The sequence below is a fragment of the Phlebotomus papatasi genome, chromosome 1, assembly GCF_024763615.1.
Source record: "Phlebotomus papatasi isolate M1 chromosome 1, Ppap_2.1, whole genome shotgun sequence".
NCBI lineage: Eukaryota > Metazoa > Arthropoda > Insecta > Diptera > Psychodidae > Phlebotomus > Phlebotomus papatasi.
This window is the reverse complement of record NC_077222.1, coordinates 111928651-111949083: the sequence shown is the minus strand read 5'-3', so window position 1 is coordinate 111949083 and position 20433 is coordinate 111928651. Positions and strand designations below refer to the sequence as shown.

The window sequence follows — 20433 nt, the reverse complement described above, 5'->3', positions numbered from 1 at the left end:
TTTAATTATAAATTTTTCATTTAATGTGAGTAACAAGAACAACATCTCTTTCTCAACATCACAGTGGCAAGGTGTCAAGGGCTCATTTGTCCCCACCAGAGATTGATTTCTCCGCTAGTTTTCCTGAGAAAAAAACTAAATCCACTCACACTAATGACACGAAGAAGTTCCAGTGAATTTTCTCAAGATGCAAGAAGATCTCCTTCCCCTCTCTATCGACATTGAATTAATGCATTTCCCATCGTAATGAAATTTGTCACTAGAATTACTTGCATTTCTCGCAATTGCACTTCTCTTACGTTACTTTTGGCACAGAATTATACAACGTCACAATACAAAAGAATATATGTAAATGTTTTTTATATAGTTTTTCCCACAGAATCCCGCAATTTTATTGATTCTAAGATGCTCGAGAAGCCAATGATATTGCTTGAGGAAAGAAAATGTGGGATGTGCACGAGCACAAGTAGCGAATTAAGTAAATACGTGATTAATTGAATATAAATGAAAATTGATGGGAAGACTCACAGCTAAAGAATGTTTTAGATATCTCTTCATTGTTTATCAAGAGATCATGTTCAGTTTTGGAATAAGCGGGAGATATTTAATATATTTCAGATTATTTAAATACGTATATAGAAAGTTCACAAAGTTCACTAATGTTCCAATACTAGTGTTAAAAATACATTCAAGTAATGAATGGGTAATTCAGGAGAGATATAACGCACTTTCAGATGAGTACAAGCTACTAATGGATTCGTTCGAGAAAGGGAAAAATATCGGAAAAATTTCTTTGAAAAAAAAAAAGAAATGCGACAAAAATACTTGCACAATATAAATATAAGAAAATAGCATAGGAGAAATGGAGGAATGACCGGGACAAAAAATGCGACTTTTGTAATACTGGGTTAGACGACTTAAGACGACAAGCGATAAGGATTAGACGATTTAGTAGGGTGCTGCATACAGTCCCCGCTCTCTAATCCGGATCGCCGTAATCCGGACGAGTTATCGACGGTTACATTTAAAATAATTTTGAGATCATGTATGCATGTGTGTTCAGCAATGAAAATGAATTATCCTGTGATGTTTTTGTTTAATAAACGAAGTATAATAGCATAGAATTCTCTAATTACGTCTATTTAATCTTTTTTAAAACTTTTATTCTATTTCTACAAAAAAACTTGTATTATATTTGCGAGACGTTGAACAAATTCAAAAAATCCATCCGGATTACGAAGCGGACATCTGTCATATTGTCTCCCAATCATCCGGATTACAAAGCGGGCACTGTAATTGTAAAAGGCAGGGAAGATAGAAACGAAATTCTGAAAGAAGACAAAAAGGGCGTAGATTGAGAGGATAGGAAACAGTCAAATATATCAATGTTGACAATGTATGAATTTTGCATTTTATAAGATCCAAAATGGACGCTAAAAAATAAATATTATTTCTAGATTTCATTCACTCTCATTAAAACGTAAAATTTATGTTTACAAACAAAAGTTATTGTGCGTTAAAAAAATTTTTCAACGCAAAATAAGCTTTATTTAGTAAACATGTTTTCGAAATTGCCTATGAGAGTGAGTAAGATGACTAAATTTAGGTTGTATTCTTCTCACTGAAATGTCTACCTAAAACATGTTTTCAAAACAAACAGTTATTGTGCGTTGGGCATTATGGTTAATCTAAAAATAACTATCATATTTGTAAGATACTACGTTGGCATTTATGTTTAAGAACTGTAAACCTTCTTCAAATTATATTCTAGAAAAATTTTTCGGTATCTTGGAAAGCTACGTGTGCAGCACATAATAACTTTTGTTTATAAATGCCTAAAAAACATAGGCATTGCCTACAAGATTGAGAGAGATGACTAGATCTAGATCTCAGTCGCTCTTATTGAGATAAAAAAACATGCTTGCAAAATAAGTTATTGTGCATAACTTTCAATTAATTAAATTAATCTGGTCTCTAATATTTTGTTATTTTTCTTTTTTCCCCATATAAACTGTATGAAAATGTTGTACATTTTAAAAATATAGAAATATAAAATACATTTTAAAATGCACAGCTTATACATCTAAAATAGTCAATACACAAATCTCACAAGAAGCAACTAAAGAATATCATCCTATAGTACGCCACCCAACTAAATTACAAACCCCTTGAGGAAGCTGTACACGAAAACGATACTTCCTGGATGTCCCTCAAAATTAAATAGTCGTGACCGGAAGTGGATGGTGTTCTATTTGTATTATCACGCCCTGGGGAGCCACCTAGTATTTTTTCGAAACCTGATCCCTCTTTAACGCCACTCAGCCCCCAATTTTCCCAAAATAGTAGAAATGACAAAAATAATTTTAGTGTGTCTTGAGAAAATAATTGAGACCAATTATTCCATTTCATCTCTTCCGCTTTATGGTGGGAAGGACGAGGCTTTGGATGGAAGAACATCTGCACAAAAGCAATTTTAATTTCGCCGATTATGTAAACATTCGCATTTTTCCCCACAAACTCAATTACACAAAAACGTCTTGGAGGGGGAGTGAATACCCACAGCATCAGAATTTTTACCTATTTTCACTCATTTCTCGCGAATTTCTAGCAAAAGTGCCCTATATGCACGTCGAAGAGGAACCTGGGAGGTATATTATCGCATTAAATTTGTAGGAAAAGGAGCAGGGTGATTGTTTTTGGGTTGCTTTTTGTCTTGGCAGGTCCAAAAATAATCATTTTCGCCATTTATTTATGTTCGCGCGAATTCCGAAAAACAATGCACATATGACTTGTCTGGCTGATGTGCAACAGGCGATTCAACTTTCCATTGATTTTTCATCCACTTTCACTGAAATCATCGCGATTTTTTTGCGTGTTGGAGATTTTGAGGAGTTTAAGAAGCAATTTCTTACCTTTTATTTGAGATTACAGACAGAGATTCCGCAATTTTTAGGCACAATTCACTCCACGACACAACCACTCCACCATCGTTGTTTATTTGGAATGAAGTTGGTTGCACTTGCTACGATCTTTCCGGAATTTTTTCTCATCGCGAAATATTCCGAAAAGGAGAATTCCATTGGACATTCCGAGGGACATTTCTGAGAAAGACACTTGACAGGAAAAATTTGTGTGGTGCTTTGTGGGCTCTTTTTTTCTGGATGAAAAATCACATTTTCTCAGTGATACCATTCGAGATTTGCAGATATATTCGCACCTGCAAGACCTGTGAGTATTGGGCAAGGAGGAGATTGTGCGCAATTAACTGAGTAACCGTGGAAAATTTCAGAAAATTGTAACAAAAGTGCAAGGGAAAATGAGTGTGGACACGTACGGACCAAATTCCCAGAGTTTGACTTTTCTGGACACTGAAGAAGACCTCATTGGGGCTGACACCCAGGGCACGGATTTTGACTTCCGAGACTTCACTGTACCCTCGCAGAGTCAAACGCAGGGTTCCCAGCTGGACAATTTAGCTGGGCCATCGACAAGTCAGGTAAACTCTGCATTAATTTGATTTCCGGGACTAGAGGGAGAAAAGTGCATTTTTTTTATTAAATTGTTGCTTGAGGATTAATATAATCGTTCAGTGATTAGTATACAAGCTATTAAAAAGCCTTTTCTCCAAGAATTTTTATCGCAGTAAGTCTTCAAGAAAATGGGGTTAGAATCTCCTGTTCTGCTTGATAAAATTTTGCATTATAATAAAGATTAGCAGTAAGCCGGAAGTATGACTACTAAACACGACAAAAGAGCTCAAGTTCCCATTTGTTTAGGGTGTATAATCTCCGAAATGCTTAATATGAGTGATACTCCTTGTGACAAGGATGTTTTTTGACTAGATCGGTAGTGCTCCGATGTCTTCACTACTTCCTAATTTCATACCAAAAAAAATCTATTCTACATTCGTCCTCCTTTCAAATTTCTTCCCAAGTTAACTCTCTTAACTATACGACATAGGTAAACAAGGGAAAAATCATCCGACTATTTCTAACCACCGGCCGAGGAACTTCCCGAGACTTACGTGCTAGCTACATCTACAGCTTAAGTCGAGAGACGGCTTAGGAAAATTACAATCAAAATAATAATTAAACTACTTTTCCAACAGTTTCTCACTAAAACCGTCTCTCGACAAGTCTGGCTTAGAGCATTGTGAAGATTTATAAGTCAGGAGAGAAAATAATTTGTCTTATGTTTCCCTACTAATTCATCACTTGGGCTTAATCATTTAGCGTTATCCTCAAAAATTTAAAATTATTTTTAATGTGTGTTCAGGTAAATGGATTTGGGAAGCGCTTGGAAATGGGCACCAAGGTGTCTGCCTTGGTGGGTGGAATAAGTGACTTGCAATTTGAGGAGGAAGACGACGACGCCTTTCTTTCATCAAACCAGGACCTTCCAGCTCATGCCTGTAAATACTGTGGCATTCATGAGCCAAGTACTGTGGTCATGTGCAACATCTGCAAGAAGTGGTTCTGCAATGGACGTGGAAGCACTTCCGGATCACACATTGTCAACCACTTAGTCCGGGCCAAGCATCGTGAGGTCACTTTGCATAGTGATGGGCCCCTGGGCGAAACTGTCCTCGAGTGCTATTCCTGTGGTGTCCGAAATGTCTTTGTTCTGGGCTTCATCCCGGCCAAAGCTGATTCTGTGGTTGTGTTGCTCTGTCGCCAGCCATGTGCTGCTCAGAACAGCCTGAAGGACATGAATTGGGATCAGGAGCAGTGGAAGCCGCTAATTTCCGATCGCTGCTTCCTGTCGTGGCTGGTCAAAGTGCCCACGGAACAGGAACAGATGCGAGCCAGGCAGATTTCAGCGGCTCAAATCAACAAGTTAGAAGAATTATGGAAGGACAACGTGGAAGCAACTTTTCAGGATCTCGAGAAGCCGGGAATTGATAAGGAGCCCGCTCAGGTTCAGTTGCGTTACGACGATGGATATCAGTACCAGAATGTCTTTGGGCCACTAGTTAAACTCGAGGCGGACTACGATAAACGTCTGAAGGAGTCCCAGACTCAAGAAAACATTGAGGTAAGGCACTTAAAAGATTCTCTTATCCAATTTTTTTTTCAAAGATTTAGCAATTAACGCACATGACAATGGTTTTCGTTTTATTTTTACGAGACATTCTGGTAATCATATTAATTTGTGAAGCTTTTAGAGTGAAAATGGAACACATCCTCTGTTTTATCCATATTAACTTTAAGCACCACAATTAACCCTTTCCAGACCGTAACACTTGCAGTAAACCAATTTCATGATTTTTTGATCAAAAATATATTAGGTCAGAAATTAATTAAGCTCCTACAAAAAAATATCCTAGATTTATTTAATTAAACATCCTTATAGTTAGTAATTTGGTAATTATCAAGAGAAATTCGATTTTATCGATAACGATTCATAACCTATATAATCCGATTCAAAATTCATTTCAAAATAATTCCTGAAATTATTTAGGAGTAAAATAATTACAATTCCATATCGAAAAAAAACAATTACCGGTTCTTTCCTGGTTTTGCAGATTCATATCCAATTGAAATCCGTTCAAATTTACCTAGATTTTATTTTACTGTATCTGATTTTAAATTAATATTTCCAATACAAGAGCTTACCTTTTTCTGTTCCTGTTACATTTCCAATAAAAATTATTTAGGTTCGCTGGGACGTTGGTCTTAACAAAAAGACCATTGCATACTTCACCCTTGCCAAGAGCGATGGAGATATGAAGTTGATGCATGGAGATGAACTTAAGCTTCGTTATGTTGGAGAGCTACACAAGCCTTGGTTTGGGGTTGGGCACGTGATCAAAGTGCCAGACAACTATGGTGAAGATGTTGGCTTGGAGTTAAAGAATAGTTTGCAAGCTCCGACTGAGTGCACGTCCAACTTCTCTGTGGACTTTATCTGGAAGGGTACGTCATTTGATCGAATGCAAATGGCATTGAGAAAGTTCGCTGTGGACGACAATTCAGTTTCCAACTACATCTACTCACGTCTTCTTGGCCACGGTCGCCATGACGGATCAGATGAGGTTACATTTCGCTGTACAAACCTCCCGAAGCACTTCAGTGCTCCCAATTTGCCCGACTTGAACAGATCGCAGGTGTATGCAGTTAAGCATGCCGTTCAGCGTCCATTAAGTCTAATTCAGGGTCCACCGGGAACGGGAAAGACGGTGACTAGTGCGACGATCGTTTATCAACTAGTACGTCAAAATGGTGGTCCGGTCCTTGTCTGTGCTCCATCTAATACAGCAGTAGATCAGTTGACGGAAAAGATCCACAGGACCAACCTGAAAGTAGTACGAGTTTGTGCTAAGAGTCGCGAAGCTATTGATTCTCCAGTGAGTTTCTTGGCGCTCCACAATCAAATCAGGAACATGGAGAGCAATCTGGAATTGCAAAAACTACAGCTCTTGAAGGATGAGACGGGAGAATTGAGTTCATCCGATGAGAAGAGATACAGAACGCTGAAAAAGGCTGCTGAACGGGAACTTCTTGAAGCGGCTGACGTGATTTGCTGCACTTGCGTTGGAGCTGGTGATCCTCGTTTGGCCAGAATCAAGTTCAATTCCATCTTAATTGATGAGAGTATGCAGTCAACGGAACCGGAATGTATGGTTCCCGTGGTGTTGGGAGCTAAGCAACTTATCCTTGTGGGAGATCATTGTCAACTGGGACCAGTTGTGATGTGCAAGAAAGCTGCAAAAGCTGGCTTGTCGCAAAGTTTGTTTGAGAGGCTTGTAGTTCTGGGAATTCGACCATTTCGCCTGGAAGTTCAGTATAGAATGCATCCAGAATTATCGCAGTTCCCGTCGAATTTCTTCTACGAAGGAAGTCTTCAGAATGGAGTTTGTGCCGATGAGAGGAAGTACAAGGTGGAATTCCCATGGCCACAACCGGATCGCCCGATGTTCTTCCTGGTAACGCAAGGAGCTGAAGAGTTGGCTGGTTCTGGAACGTCATACTTAAATCGTACGGAAGCGTCGAATGTCGAGAAGATAACAACGAGATTTTTGAAGGCAGGAATTCGCCCAGATCAAATTGGAATTATCACTCCGTATGAAGGTCAACGGGCCTATCTTGTCCAGTACATGCAGTACCAGGGCAGTCTCCATTCCAAACTCTATCAGGAAATCGAGATCGCAAGCGTAGATGCGTTCCAGGGGCGTGAAAAGGACTTCATTATAATGTCCTGCGTAAGATCGAATGAACATGAAGGAATTGGTTTTCTCAATGATCCAAGGCGTCTCAATGTAGCCTTAACACGTGCTAGATATGGCATAATCATCGTCGGAAACCCTAAGGTTCTCTCCAAGCAACCACTCTGGAATCATCTTCTCAATTTCTATAAAGAGAAGAAGGTGCTCGTCGAAGGCTCTTTGAACAATCTCAAGGAGTCCTTGATTCAATTTGCCAAACCCAAGAAGATTATCAATACCCTCAATCCAGGCTCGCACTTTATGTCCAACGTCATGTACGATGCCAAGGATGCCATGGTAGCTGGATCAATCTATGACAAATCTAGTTCATATGGCATGAATCAATTCCAGCAGTCACAGCAGCCACCAATTGGATTTGGAGCCATAGGAAGTGGCCCTAGGAATGCTCAAGTTGATATGTTCTCCCGGACTCATGATTCCATTAGCTACATCAGCCCTGAGAGGGCAGCGATGAACAATATGCCAGTGCCCGTGGGGATGTTCATGAACATGACCAACATCCCACCGAGATTCTATCAGCATCAACAGGCCATTCAGGCGGCCAAGCAAGGACGCAGGAAGGGACTTCCAAATGGTCCAACTGGTCCATCGGCCATTGGAAGTTCGGCTCGAAGCTCTAAACCTCGCAATGCCAGTCAGGGCGGACCTCTAACCCAAGGCATGTCCCAGGGTATGAGTCAACCTGGCTTCTGCTTGTCACAGCCCGGGGATCTCTCACAAGACTACATGGGAGACTACCAGAGTCAAATGGATGGAATTCTCAGTCAAGACTATCTCCATGTGAGTACCTTACATTTTTAATCATACTCTACAGAAGAAAAAGTTTTGTCAAAAGGATTCTTTTCCATACAAAAAAAAATTGTAAAATTTTGTTAAACATCCTTTTGGCAAACTCAACAAGATCCAGTAGGCTATTTCGCAAACCATTTCCAGAGAACATTCCTCAGATAAACACGATGAGCTAAATCTTGGCTAATCCTCATGTATATGAGGAATGAAATGGCTATAGCATCTTTAGAAAATTTGTTTTTATTCAAATTCTCGATGAAAATGTAATTTTTTTTATATTACAGAGTCAGGGAGCTGATAGAATGAACTTCGGCGGAACCAATAGTCAGTATACGCAACCCTACTGATAATGAGCTCATGGAGCCGGAGCAGAAGATCAAGGATTTCTACAATGGTCGTGGTTTAATACAGCAATTTGAGGAAAAACACAACTGAGCCCTAATAGTGAAGGAAGAAAGAGAAAGAGAGAAACATGAATTTACGCGCAGCTAATGAATGTTGACTACCAAAATGTGTATCACATGATGACAAGAACTATCGCAGTGAGATGACTTTGAGCGAGAGAAGATGAAGACTGCTGAATTCTGGGAACAATTGGAGATAATGAGAGAGATCTGGATTGTGGAGATGTTGACAATGCCTCCTCCAAAAAGATAGCTCCCGATGGGGGAAGAGAAAGAGATGCCCAAGATTCAGTGGGATTCGCTGCAGGAGATAAATCTAATTAAAAAAAAAAGAAAGAAAACGATAAATTCTCCTTTGCTCTTCTCAACAACAACAGCAAAAATTGTTCAACCTTCAACGTGGAAGAATGTGGATTTGTCTCTGAAACGATTGAAATAAAAATCATCTTCTGGAGATTCTTCTGATGCTGAAGGACGAACTTGATAATATCGATGTGAGATGTGAGTTTAAAAAAAAATCTTTTCCCTGTTTTTTTCAGTTAAATGCGAATTTTCTTTCCTATTAATCAATTGAGAAATCACGACTGGAACTTTTTTCTATATTAAAAAAAATCAAATTCGCAGAAAAAAAATCACGAAAATTTATTCTAACGGTGTTTGTTTTTGGCAACTTAAAAAAACTATGTCCAATCACTTTTGCTTCTATAAAACAATTTTCCGGCACTTTTTGGGTAGATTTCATCCCATTTTTACAGATTCTTTGTAGCAAACATGAAATTTCTGTTTTTTTGAAAAATGAATAAAATGTCTTCAAAACACAAAAAATGTTTTTTACATATTGGTGATTCTTTTTGTTAGTCCCTGAGGGAAAAATGCAAATTACCAATTATTATTTTATATACAATAAATAATCTTGGTTAAAAAATATTTTTGAGACTTACCTTAATGCAATATATTTTTTATTTTATAATTCTGCCTTCGGGGATTTTTGGATAATTAGATTCGGCAAAAACAATATTATGTTACTTGGGTCATTTGGATTCCGGGAAAGTTCGTTATCCTGACTTTCCCTTAATTCGAATTCAAAAATCTCCCGTAAACCTCACGCAACTTCACTCTGTTGTATGTTTTTCTCGTAATTTCTGGTGTTTTTGCTTGACACGCCGGCATCTCTTTTGTTGTCTTGTGGATTAATCTGTGAATTCCCCGACAAAAGTCTCTGTCCAGTGCTTAAAATGCTGCTCAAGACTCTTGTACTGAGTGTCTTGCTGGCTGGGGCGTTACTAAAAGTGGCGGAGGCTTGCAAGGGGTGTGTTGAATTGGATGAACTCACCTTCGACAAGTTAATCCCCCGATTTCCGTTCACTCTCGTAAAGTTTGACGTGGCCTATCCCTATGGAGACAAGCATGAGGCATTTTCCAGCTTTGCACAAGATGTGGCCGAAGTGAATGATCTGCTTGTGGGATTGGTAGGTATTAAGGACTACGGAGACAAGGACAATGCTGAATTGGGAAAGCTCTATCAAGTGACAGAGAAGGATTTCCCAGCCATTAAACTAATTAATAGATTGGCTCCTAATAAGTGGATAGACTATCCTGCAGGTGAGTGGATTAGGGGAAACGGGGAGGAAGCTTTTAGGAAAAAATATGCTTAATTTTCGAAACTACTTGATAGATCTTCCGGTAACTGTGGACAATATTAAGAGCTTCGTGAGGGAACATAGCAATTTGTACATTGGATTAGCAGGATGTCTTGAGGAGTTTGACCGTCTAGCTGGTCGGTTTATGGAGGCTTTAACCAGAGGCGAGAAGGAAGCGCAAGAAGTACTGCAGGAAGCTCAAGTAGAAGAGAAGAAGTTCAATGGTGAGGAGAATTCTGGGAAAATGTATATTGCAATTATGCAAAGAGTTCTGGAGAAGGGAGTTGACTTCCTGACCACTGAAAGGGAGCGTGTAAAGAGTCTGCAGGGGAAGAAATTGTCTGATGGTAAGAAACAGCTTCTTGAACATCGACTAAACATCCTGGCAGCCTTTAAGTCTACCGTCAGCGTGAAGACTGAATTGTAGGGAGGCATGTGGAGTATTTAAAAATATTTCTAAGAACAAATGTATCATTCCTCCTGGCCAGTTTTCCGAATCCCACAGCTCTCATTCTATATAGAATTGGCTCAAGTGCAATTTATGTGATCTTATCCATGCTGCAGAACATTTTTTCAGCAATAAAACCAAAAAGATTTCTAGGCGAAACACCTTTTATTTATAAAGTCGTTCACTGTTCGGTTCTCCTACACAGCATAGAGTAAAAATTGTAGAAATCTCTGAAAAAACTCAATTTTAGAACTGCAGCCTTTTGGAAACTGTCCCTTCTGCGATGGAATCTGCGAGTTTTCTCTTTAAATTAGGCTTTTCTTCAACTGTTTTCTGCGTGAGACTTGACGGTAGAGGCAACTTGGAACCAACAGTTGGAGCGGGTTTGTTACTAAAGTACGGCATCTGCAAAGCCTCTGTGCAGGTGCATCGATTGGACGGACAGAGAGCTAGGAGTTTTTCCGCCAAGTCCAACAAATCATCCGGAGCGGCTGTGAAGATGTGACGAAGAGGAGTTCCTGGCATTGGTTTGAACTGCATAAAATCGGGAAGAGTATTGACTGAGGGCCAGTTCTCTTCTGTTGGTGTTCCCAGAGCCTGAAAAATCTTTGTCAACTGATCCAGATCACTATCTCCGGGTAGAAAAGGGACTCTGAGCAGTAATTCAGCCAGGATACATCCTACAGCCCAAATATCCACGCCAGTTCCGTACTGTCGAGCACCAAATAGAAGTTCCGGACATCTGTACCATCTCGTGACCACCTGATGAGTATTTATCCTATTGGGCGACCCAAAGAACTTTGCCAGGCCAAAATCGCCAATTTTTAGTACACCATCGGCATTCACTAGGAGATTATTTGGCTTGAGATCTCGATGAAGAATCCAATTGTGATGCAGATACTCCAATCCCCGAAGTGTCATTATCATGTAAGCTTTTATGTTTGCTGGAGTAAGAACAATCTTTTGATCCTTGATTATCACCTCTAGATCCGTATCCATGAAGTCAAATACCAATGACACATTCGATTTATGACCGAAGACATCCAATAGCCCAATAACATTCTCATGATGCAGCTCCAGCAGCAGTTTGATCTCTCTTAGAGCTGTTCTATTGATCCCATCTTGAGCCTCCTCTCGACTCCCAATCTTAATTTTCTTTACAGCTACTATCCTATCTGTGTCCACATCCCTCGCCTTGTATACTGTGGCAAACTGCAAGTTAAAAAGAAAATAACCCTCAATTTTTTTTCGGTGCGCATGGTAAAAAAGTATCTGGGAATCCTCACCTGACCCTCTCCAAGGAAGTCCAGTTTTTCATATTTATTCTGTCGCACCTCCATTCTTCTATCTAAATTACCACTAATAATATCTTAAGCTAGACCAATTACTTGGGAATTTATATTTTCTTATATAGATGCACTTAAAAAACAATTTAGAAAACACGGTTCAAGTCAGGACCCAACCAACACACAACTGAAGTTCTTATTGACTTGACACACATGTGTAAAAATACAAAAAATCCGTGGGAAATTATTTCGGAATTCTAGCAGTTGTCCCGGGAATCCGGGAAAAGCCGCTTATTGGTGGTATTGCCAGATTTGCGGCGCGGTGTCAGCAGACGTCAGACGAAAAATTTTTCCTCCACAGCACAATGGCGGAGTGTAAGAAAATTAATGTAATTGTGAAGACTCCCAAGGAGAAAAAGACCATTGAGTGTGACGAAAATGCTGATATCAAGGAGGTGAGTGAGTAAAGTATAAATTTCCTATTGGATTTACAGTTTTGTGGGAGAATTTGATGTTTTTCTTCGGCCTCCCGTGATCACCTCAGTGATTACAAACAGTTTTTGATTGTGACGTCGTTTTCCCTGCGATTTGGCCTCTTTTGCCTTCTAGAAGTTACTTCACTTCCTCTCCAGCAGACACCTGGCCAAGTGACTCATTGGCACAGGTTTATTGGGATGAAATTGGAAAATTGTAGGGATATACCGGGTAATGGGATGAAGGTTGAAGGATGTTTGGGATGGAGGGATGTTTCATCATGCAGTTTTATCTAAAAAATATTTTGCAATTCCTCGTTTTCTTTTAATTTGAAGATTAAAAACGTTGTATTGAGGTTTAAAGAATTTATGCCACATGAACTTAGAAAAAAAAATTAGTAAAAGGGTATTCTAGCCATTTTTCTAAAATATTTTAAAATGCTCGCATAACCTCAAATTTCTTTTAATTAGAATGTTCGCTTCCAAGGTTAATTGAAAGTATTGGAGTAAAAAGCTGACTGCGATTACTTATTGAAATAACTTTATATGTATAAATAAAAAAGTCAAATTATTTTAAATGGCTTGATGATAATAAACATTAATTGAAAAAAAAATCAAATTTTGAACTGTAACGATAATGAAAATGCATGACTGAAAATTTTAGAAAATTCCCTGTAATGTAATCAAATCGATTTGGGTTGCTATTCTCGTTAAAAAAAAATTATTAAATGTCTGAAGAAAACATTTTTATAAGCTTAAATGATTGGGCATGGTTTTAAAGACAGCCTAAATTAAGAAAAAAAATTCAACTGATAACTAATTTTGATACGAAATTCAATTAAATTACTCCTGAGGTGTATTTTGGAAAATATTCTGAGTGATTTATAAATCGGTTCAAATCGATTGTGAACCGGTAATGAACCGAGATAAGTAATTTTTGTCCGAAAATCAATTTTATTTACTCTTAAGACTATTTTAGGTGTCCTTTGAGTGATTTATTTAGTGACAAAGTTTCGATAGACTAGGGGAGACTGGGGCAAAAAGTCACAAAACGGATATTTTATTTTTTTTTACAAGCTACCCGAGCACCTCCAAACTTTCTGATTAGAACAGTTTTATAGAAAATTGACCGCTATACAACTCTGTGAAAGTCATTTTCTTCTATTTTGTAAGGAGGTATATTTATCGAGCCGTTTTCTAAAAGGTAATTTTGTGATCATTCTCAAAAATGCTGGGGCAAATAATATCAGGCATAAGATACTATCACATTTTGATTCGCTTTATTACGGGATTCCGTAAATTTAAGTAAAATATCGAGATTGCTTATTTTCATAGAAAATTTATTCTTCTACACCTTTGTAAAACACCGTTTTCTCTATCTGAGCGAGAAAGCGCATTTTAAGCTATTTTACAAAAAACACACAAAAGATTGCAAATCGTTTGACCAATGTAAACAACAAGCGGCGACACATAGCATTGACGTTTCTTTTCACCGTGGAACATCAGAAATTGTTTGTGGTTTTTGTTACTTTTTACCCCAAGTCATAATCCCAAAATCATATTAGTAAACTGAAATTAAGTTTTGTTGCAAACTCATCTTTAGCCAGTCGACATGGAAGCTTTTAAAATTATTCAATCTAAATATCACAATTTCTATAATTATGTATGTATCTGAAATGGAGCTTTTCGTAATGTTTCTATTGCAGTTCAAAGCCCTCGTGGCTGAGAAATTTGAGTCGGAACCGGAATTGCTGTGTTTGATCTTTGCCGGGAAGATCATGAAGGATGGAGACACACTGAAGGGGCACAATATTAAGGATGGCCTCACGGTGCATTTGGTAATTAAAACGCCTCCTCGCACGGAGGGTGAGCAACAAGCACCACGAAGGCCACCAGCTGATGTCAATGCTACGCCATTTGGGATGAATCAGCTGGGAGGATTCAGTGGAATGGAGGCTCTTGGGGTGGGACAAGGCACCTTTATGGATCTTCAGGCGCGCATGCAGAATGAAATAATGACTAATCCCGAGTTGATGCGCAATGTCCTGGATAATCCGTTGGTCCAGCAGCTGATGAATAATCCTGATACCATGCGCCAGCTCATCACGTCCAATCCGCAAATGCAGGACCTCATGCAGCGTAATCCGGAGATTTCGCACATGCTAAACAATCCGGAGCTACTGAGGCAAACCATGGAACTGGCGCGTAATCCGTCGATGCTGCAGGAACTAATGAGAACGCACGATCGTGCCATTTCAAATCTTGAGAGTGTACCCGGAGGTTACAGTGCCCTCCAACGAATCTATCGGGACATCCAGGAGCCTATGCTAAATGCCACCACGGAGCAATTTGCTCGGAATCCATTTGCGGGCCTGGTGAATAATTCTTCTGGCAACAATCCGCAGCAGGGTACGGAAAATCGTGAACCACTACCAAATCCCTGGGGAGGAAGTGGCGGAGGTGGATCCAATAGCAATTCAGGAGGGGGTAACACTGCCTCGCCGGGAATCCTCAATTCACCGGCCATGCAAAGTTTGCTACAGCAGATGAGTGAGAATCCGGAGTTGATGCAGAATATGTTGAATGCGCCATACACAAGAGACATTATGAGGGCAATGTCGGCTGATCCCAACTTGGCAGCTAATGTAAGTAACCTTTTTTTATTAGCCTCTACACTTTTTATTTTCTTTAACGAAAAGAGCATCTTGAGAATTGGCAAAGTTTTAAGACTTTAAATGGAAAATCGATAACCCAAATCGCATTTATGTTTTATCAAAAATAGAAAGAGAGAAAGTCCAAGAGGATATATTTCAGTGAGAATGAATTTCAAATTTTATAATAGTTTAGGTTTAGTGTTTCTTCAAATTGGTTTTTTTTTCACATATTAGTCTAATTCGGATAAGATTTTTTCCTATAGGAATATATTTGATGTGCCCATTACATACTAATTTAATACGAAGTACGTACAAGGTTGTATTAATTGTTTTTCAGCAAGATTTAAATTCTCTGTCCCTGGATGCACAAGATATTTAAAAAAAAATCACAAGAAAACATAACACTTTCTCAAGCGATATTCCCAAAAATCTGAATCTCTTAAAAATATTAATTTAAAAATAGTAATCTTTAATTTAAAAAAGAATTAAAACATTTAATCGACATGTAAAGACTGTTCTAATGTTATCCAAAACATAAATTCACCTTGGGGACCACAATATTTTTTACTAATATTATTCCTTATGCCCGTGACTGTATTATTTAACAACATAAACTCAATATTGCACAGTATGCCACGGCGGATTGCGTGAACTCCAGCAAAATGTGGTGTGATTCTCACGAAATGACTCACACCTCTCTCTCTCTCTCCGTCCAGAGTCTAGACTCTAGAGTGCAAAACGTTCGAGAAATTTCCGCAGAGATATTTACCAAGTATTATTACATGGAAAATAAACAATTTTTCCCGCTAATCTACAGATGATCAACCAGAGTCCGCTGCTGGCCAATAATCCCCAACTGCAGGAGCAAATGAGACAGATGATGCCGAACTTTTTGCAGCGTATGCAAGATCCGGAAGTGCAGAATATGATGACAAATCCGCAGGCTCTCAATGCAATCCTGCAAATTCAGCAGGGCATGGAGCAACTACGTGCTGCAGCTCCGGGTCTCGTGGGTACCCTGGGGATTCCACCACCGCCTCCAGGTGGCGTTACAGATACCACAACAACGCCCAATTCGACCCCTACAACGGGCGTCATTCCGCCTAGTCCCACAGCGGCTCACAATCCGCAACTATTCAGCGAATTCATGGCCAGGATGCTCAATGGAATGGCGTCGGGCGCGAATCCAAATCAACCGCCTGAAGAGAGGTATTCTTCCCAACTGGAACAGCTAACGGCCATGGGTTTTGTCAACAGAGAGGCCAATCTCCAAGGTAATTTCTATCTAGTTGGTAATTTGAATTCCACAGAGACAACAAATCCTCCCAATCCACACACACTTCATTTTTATATTTTGCTGTTAGTCCATATGGCCGTTACATCAGATAGAGGCCAAACAATTAGATTAAAGGAGGAGTCATAAATCGACTTTCGTGCCTTACTTTCTCTTTTGAAAACATAATTATTTTTGGGATATACCTCAAAAAGGGGTCCCGGTTAAAATCCTGAAAGTCAAAATCTCGAATTCTTAAGTGGCACCATAACTACTCCCACGATACGATTAGGGGAAAGTGCCCATGCTTTTCACAGTCCCAAGCTTCATAATGACTCATTTTTTCCTATGTTTTTCAATAAATGTGACTAATCCCATGCATATTTTTAAAACTAGAGGAAAGTGTCTTGTTTTTAAAATATATCCCGAAGGCACATTTATTCAGAAACATAGGAAAAATTTAGTCATTATGAAGCTTGGAATCGTGCAAAGCCTAAGCTTTTTCCCTACATCCAGGCTTGTTGAAGGCAAAGGACAATTTTCTGTGTTTTGGAAAATTATTCTACACAATATTCTCCATGTAATTTTGTTTCTTTCAGGATTTTGATCATTTAGAATTTAAACCCTTTAAGGACGATTGAAACACCGGTGTCCCATAAAAAAAAAGTTTTCCTGACTACCTAAAGTTATTTTTTTTTATGTTTGTACGTAATTGCAAAATAGAAGGTTGAAGGAATCTAGAATATTTTTTGCAAGTCTTCAGCTATTTGCTATATAGTGTAGAACATCGCTCAACGGCTTTATTTAAATTTGAATTTAGTCCCCTCTAGAGTGGTATCATAGTCATCTTCGTATCTATGCTCGCTGGGATAGAAGTCGTCACTTGAGGTGTGATGTCTTGAGGAGGGCTATGCGCATGTCTATTCTATTCAGTCAGTCTCGCGCCGATCGTCTAAGAGTGCGTTTGGGGTTGCGCTGGGGTTAGCCCTCCAATGGGTAACTATAATTCTCCCGCGAGTTCTAGAACACACGTTGGTGACTCGGTCGCGATTTAGTTAATAATCCTCCGGGTAATTGGGGTTTTCTACAATAGTAAATTTTTAAGCTCAAAAATGATGAATTTATAAATTCTCATATTGAAAATTTATTTTATTTATTTTTTATACTTTCAATTTTTTTAAACAAATCTGTTTTGGAAATACCGTTTATCCGGTATATATTGAAAAAAAATATCATTTTAATCAATTTATTTATAGTGTCCAATTTTACCCTCAAAGTGTCCAAAATTACAAGCTGTTTCAAATTACAAGCAGTTCCTCTATACTACTTTAAACAATTTCAAAATTATTTCAAAAATGAGTTAATCTTCCTGGCAATTCTTTCACTTTCTTTATATTATTGATTAAATATTTAAATTTTTAATTTTATTCTGTGATCACATTTATATGTTAAAAAAATATATTACAGGCTCAAATTGTTTCTGTATTAAGATTTTATGTTTTTCTTTAACCCTTTGAAGACGAAACGCTTTTTAATGACCGAAAATCAACAATAAAAATGAAATCTATAAACGAAATTAGTGAAACATCTTACATTATAACCTTGAAAAGTCGAACAGAGTCTAATTCGGTGTATTTTTTGCCCTTATGAACAATAGGAACAAAAAAAGCCACTTTTGACAATACCGATGAATTATAATTTTTGTTCTAAAGAAAAATATTATGTATAGTTAATATAAGCAGCGCACAATAAGTTTTGTTTATAAACATGTTTTTAAAATTCCCTATGAGACTGAGCGGGATGACTAGATCTACGTTTCATTCACCTCTCTCTGAAATATCGTTTACAAAACACAAGTTATTGTGCGTTGAGCGCATTATGACCAGCGCACAATAACTTTTGTTTGTAAACATGTTTTCAAAATTTCCCATGAGAATGAGTGAGATGACTAGATCTAATATCTCACTCACTCACATTGAAATATCAAAAACATGTTTACTAAACAAAAGTTATTATACGTTGGGCATTATACTTTCCAAAAATATCATAGACTACCACAACCTTCTGCTTTGCAATAGTCGCCGAAAATAGGATAAACTGGGAATCAAAATGTTTAACTATAATTTTTAATGTGAAACAGAAGTAGTTTTTCTCAAAAGAAATAAAAGTCAATTAATTAAGAAAAAATTACACTGCAAATAATTTATATAGGCTCTAAAAGAGATTTTTTTTTGCTTTTTAGCACTTATTGCAACATTTGGAGATATCAATGCGGCAGTTGAACGACTACTGGCTCTTGGGCAATTGTCACTGAGCTAACGCGTCACAATGACAACGCAGGAAGGCTAAAAGGAAATTTGAATATCTGAGAAAAAGAGGAAAAAGGAAAAAAAGAGAAACCAAAATTGAATAATAAAAAAAAAACTGATCAGCAAGAAAATCCAATTGAGAAAAGCAAAACACCAATATTTGTCCTAATTGAACATTATTCCGTACAATCGTGTGTTTTTTTACATTTGTTTTTTTCCTCATTTATTCCTCAAACTAGTTGGGTATTTGTATAAAAACAAACAAAAATATCAAGCAAAAAAAAACCCAAAAATGCATTCTGTTTTTATGTGCACCATCTCATAATTCTGCGTGACTTTGCTATTATTAAAAAAAGAAAAAAAGCAAAAATAATCTGTAGCTGTATTTGTCAGTTTATTGAATCAAAAAGAAAATCTATTTGTCTGCTTTATTTAGTGCGTTCTGTCGGGAGGATAATTAAAATCCCCCGAAACTGCAAGAGAAACATCCTCACACCAAAATTACCAAGCAAATTTTTTGTGAGTCATGTGGGTTGATTTAATGGGTTTTAATATGCGAAAAATTAAAATGTTGTAATAGAAGAAAAGAAAAACAAAGAAAAATGGTAATTTCATACGTTTTAGTTGATTAACAGAGAGAAAATATATATGTATGGATACAAATATTATAACACGAAAGATAAAATATCAGCAAGTAAATGTTAGTTGAAGTAAATGATTCTTGGTACTGCGTGTGAGATAGAAAAGATTTAAAAAAAGGAAATATTGGTATGAAGGGAAAATCATAGAGATGAAAAATTACACAATATGATTATGTTATCATTCCAAGAGACAAAGAATGAGAAAATATAATCCACATGAGATATTGCAAAAATTGTCGAGTTTATTTTTGTTGAATATTGTGAATTTGCTAAAGTCCAAGTCCAAAGTCTTTCCAATAGGCTGATATTGCTCTCTAGGCTAGATTTTCCTAGATAGAAGATCCAACTTCAATTTTGTGAAGACTTCATGAGAAAATTTAACTGCAAATTTAATACTTCAAGCAGTTACAGCTCCGAAACTTACTAAAATTATGTCATTAGTAGACATTCTTTTATTAAAACTTGTAATGTCCTGGACACACTGACGACTAAAGTCCAGAGACGACTAAGCTCGTTCATAGCCAAGTCAGTTCCTGACACACTACAAACGAGGCTTAACATTTTCTGGCACTCACAAAACATAACTTTCGTGGATTTTATGTACATTCTACTAAATGCACTAGTAATCCTTTGAAAATGAAACTACTTTTAAATATACTTCACAATTCATGTATAACAACAAGAATTATTCACTAGAATCGCCAAAATTGGCTTAAGTCGCGAGTTAGCTTCCACCTCACAAATAATTGTAATTAACAATAATTATTGGACGTGTACTGAGACATGATATTACAAATAGTTTTCATTTTTAGAGGAGTATTAGTGCATTTCAGTAGAAATATCTGCATAAAAACCCAGGAAAGTTATGTTTTGTGGTGCTAAGCCTCATTTGTAGTGTGTCAGGAACTGACTTGGCTATGAACTGAATTTTAGTCGTAACTGTGTCTAGGGCATAAGACTATAATCGGTTCCGCGGCTAAAGTTCCTGCCGTTATTTTGAATTCCCAAAGACTGATTGGGTACGTAATGTGCCTTGTCCCTTAGGGTTAGCCCTCTGAGTGTGAAGTGAAGGGTGTGCATCTTTAAGAAAGCCTATTAGTAAACATGCCTTCCGATGATCATAAGACTTTAGGCAGAGAGCTAATGTGCCTTCCGATGATCATAAGACTTTAGGCAGAGAGCTAATATGCCTTCCGATGGTGAGCTCTCACAAGCAGTCAGTCGATCCTGAGCTACGAGTACATCAACACACCCTTAGCAAAAGTAATCTTGTCGGGCCATCACCACCAGT

General features: G+C 37.9%; 5 protein-coding genes across 8 annotated transcripts in view; 3 read left to right on the top strand and 2 right to left on the bottom strand.

Moving 5' to 3' along the window:
* The window catches only part of LOC129798755 (phospholipid-transporting ATPase ID), a 59915-nt gene extending 56907 nt beyond the window's left edge, over positions 1–3008 (bottom strand). For all 4 annotated transcript variants that reach the window (XM_055842079.1, XM_055842082.1, XM_055842076.1 and 1 more), the window contains exon 1: positions 2913–3008. The gene's annotated coding sequence lies outside the window, so the exon portion shown is untranslated. The remainder of the gene's footprint in view (positions 1–2912) is intronic.
* A 78-nt stretch (positions 3009–3086) lies between these two features.
* Positions 3087–9243, top strand: LOC129798756 (regulator of nonsense transcripts 1 homolog). Its single transcript, XM_055842084.1, has 5 exons — positions 3087–3228; positions 3290–3496; positions 4276–5034; positions 5657–8005; positions 8299–9243. Exons 2-5 carry the CDS (start codon positions 3317–3319, stop codon positions 8359–8361), a joined length of 3351 nt encoding a protein of 1116 aa, XP_055698059.1. The 5' UTR covers positions 3087–3228; positions 3290–3316; the 3' UTR covers positions 8362–9243.
* Positions 9244–9545: 302 nt separating this feature from the next.
* LOC129798768 (protein windbeutel) lies at positions 9546–10665 on the top strand. Its single transcript, XM_055842109.1, has 2 exons — positions 9546–10020; positions 10094–10665. The coding sequence occupies exons 1-2, from the start codon at positions 9654–9656 to the stop codon at positions 10483–10485; spliced, it is 759 nt and encodes a 252-aa protein (XP_055698084.1). The 5' UTR covers positions 9546–9653; the 3' UTR covers positions 10486–10665.
* LOC129798763 (cyclin-dependent kinase 7) lies at positions 10653–12090 on the bottom strand. The gene is made up of 2 exons (XM_055842104.1): positions 11793–12090; positions 10653–11718 (listed from the first exon to the last, which is right to left on the bottom strand). The coding sequence occupies exons 1-2, from the start codon at positions 11844–11846 to the stop codon at positions 10753–10755; spliced, it is 1020 nt and encodes a 339-aa protein (XP_055698079.1). The 5' UTR covers positions 11847–12090; the 3' UTR covers positions 10653–10752.
* A 67-nt stretch (positions 12091–12157) lies between these two features.
* LOC129798759 (ubiquilin-1) lies at positions 12158–19375 on the top strand. The gene is made up of 4 exons (XM_055842096.1): positions 12158–12247; positions 13972–14910; positions 15737–16193; positions 18435–19375. The coding sequence occupies exons 1-4, from the start codon at positions 12158–12160 to the stop codon at positions 18509–18511; spliced, it is 1563 nt and encodes a 520-aa protein (XP_055698071.1). The 3' UTR covers positions 18512–19375.
* Positions 19376–20433: the final 1058 nt, after the last annotated feature.

What these genes read in the sequence shown, in the direction of transcription:
- LOC129798756 (XM_055842084.1), top strand. Translation starts at nt 3,317, where the DNA reads ATGAGTGTGGACACGTACGGACCAAATTCCCAGAGTTTGACTTTTCTG. An exon ending in CTGGGCCATCGACAAGTCAG is followed by an intron (nt 3,497 to 4,275) that starts GTAAACTCTGCA and finishes ATGTGTGTTCAG; the next exon opens with GTAAATGGATTTGGGAAGCG. An exon ending in TCAGTCAAGACTATCTCCAT is followed by an intron (nt 8,006 to 8,298) that starts GTGAGTACCTTA and finishes TTTATATTACAG; the next exon opens with AGTCAGGGAGCTGATAGAAT.
- LOC129798768 (XM_055842109.1), top strand. Translation starts at nt 9,654, where the DNA reads ATGCTGCTCAAGACTCTTGTACTGAGTGTCTTGCTGGCTGGGGCGTTA. An exon ending in GTGGATAGACTATCCTGCAG is followed by an intron (nt 10,021 to 10,093) that starts GTGAGTGGATTA and finishes ACTACTTGATAG; the next exon opens with ATCTTCCGGTAACTGTGGAC.
- LOC129798763 (XM_055842104.1), bottom strand. Translation starts at nt 11,846, where the DNA reads ATGGAGGTGCGACAGAATAAATATGAAAAACTGGACTTCCTTGGAGAG. An exon ending in ACTTCCTTGGAGAGGGTCAG is followed by an intron (nt 11,719 to 11,792) that starts GTGAGGATTCCC and finishes TTTAACTTGCAG; the next exon opens with TTTGCCACAGTATACAAGGC.
- LOC129798759 (XM_055842096.1), top strand. Translation starts at nt 12,158, where the DNA reads ATGGCGGAGTGTAAGAAAATTAATGTAATTGTGAAGACTCCCAAGGAG. An exon ending in ATCCCAACTTGGCAGCTAAT is followed by an intron (nt 14,911 to 15,736) that starts GTAAGTAACCTT and finishes GCTAATCTACAG; the next exon opens with ATGATCAACCAGAGTCCGCT. An exon ending in CAGAGAGGCCAATCTCCAAG is followed by an intron (nt 16,194 to 18,434) that starts GTAATTTCTATC and finishes TTTGCTTTTTAG; the next exon opens with CACTTATTGCAACATTTGGA.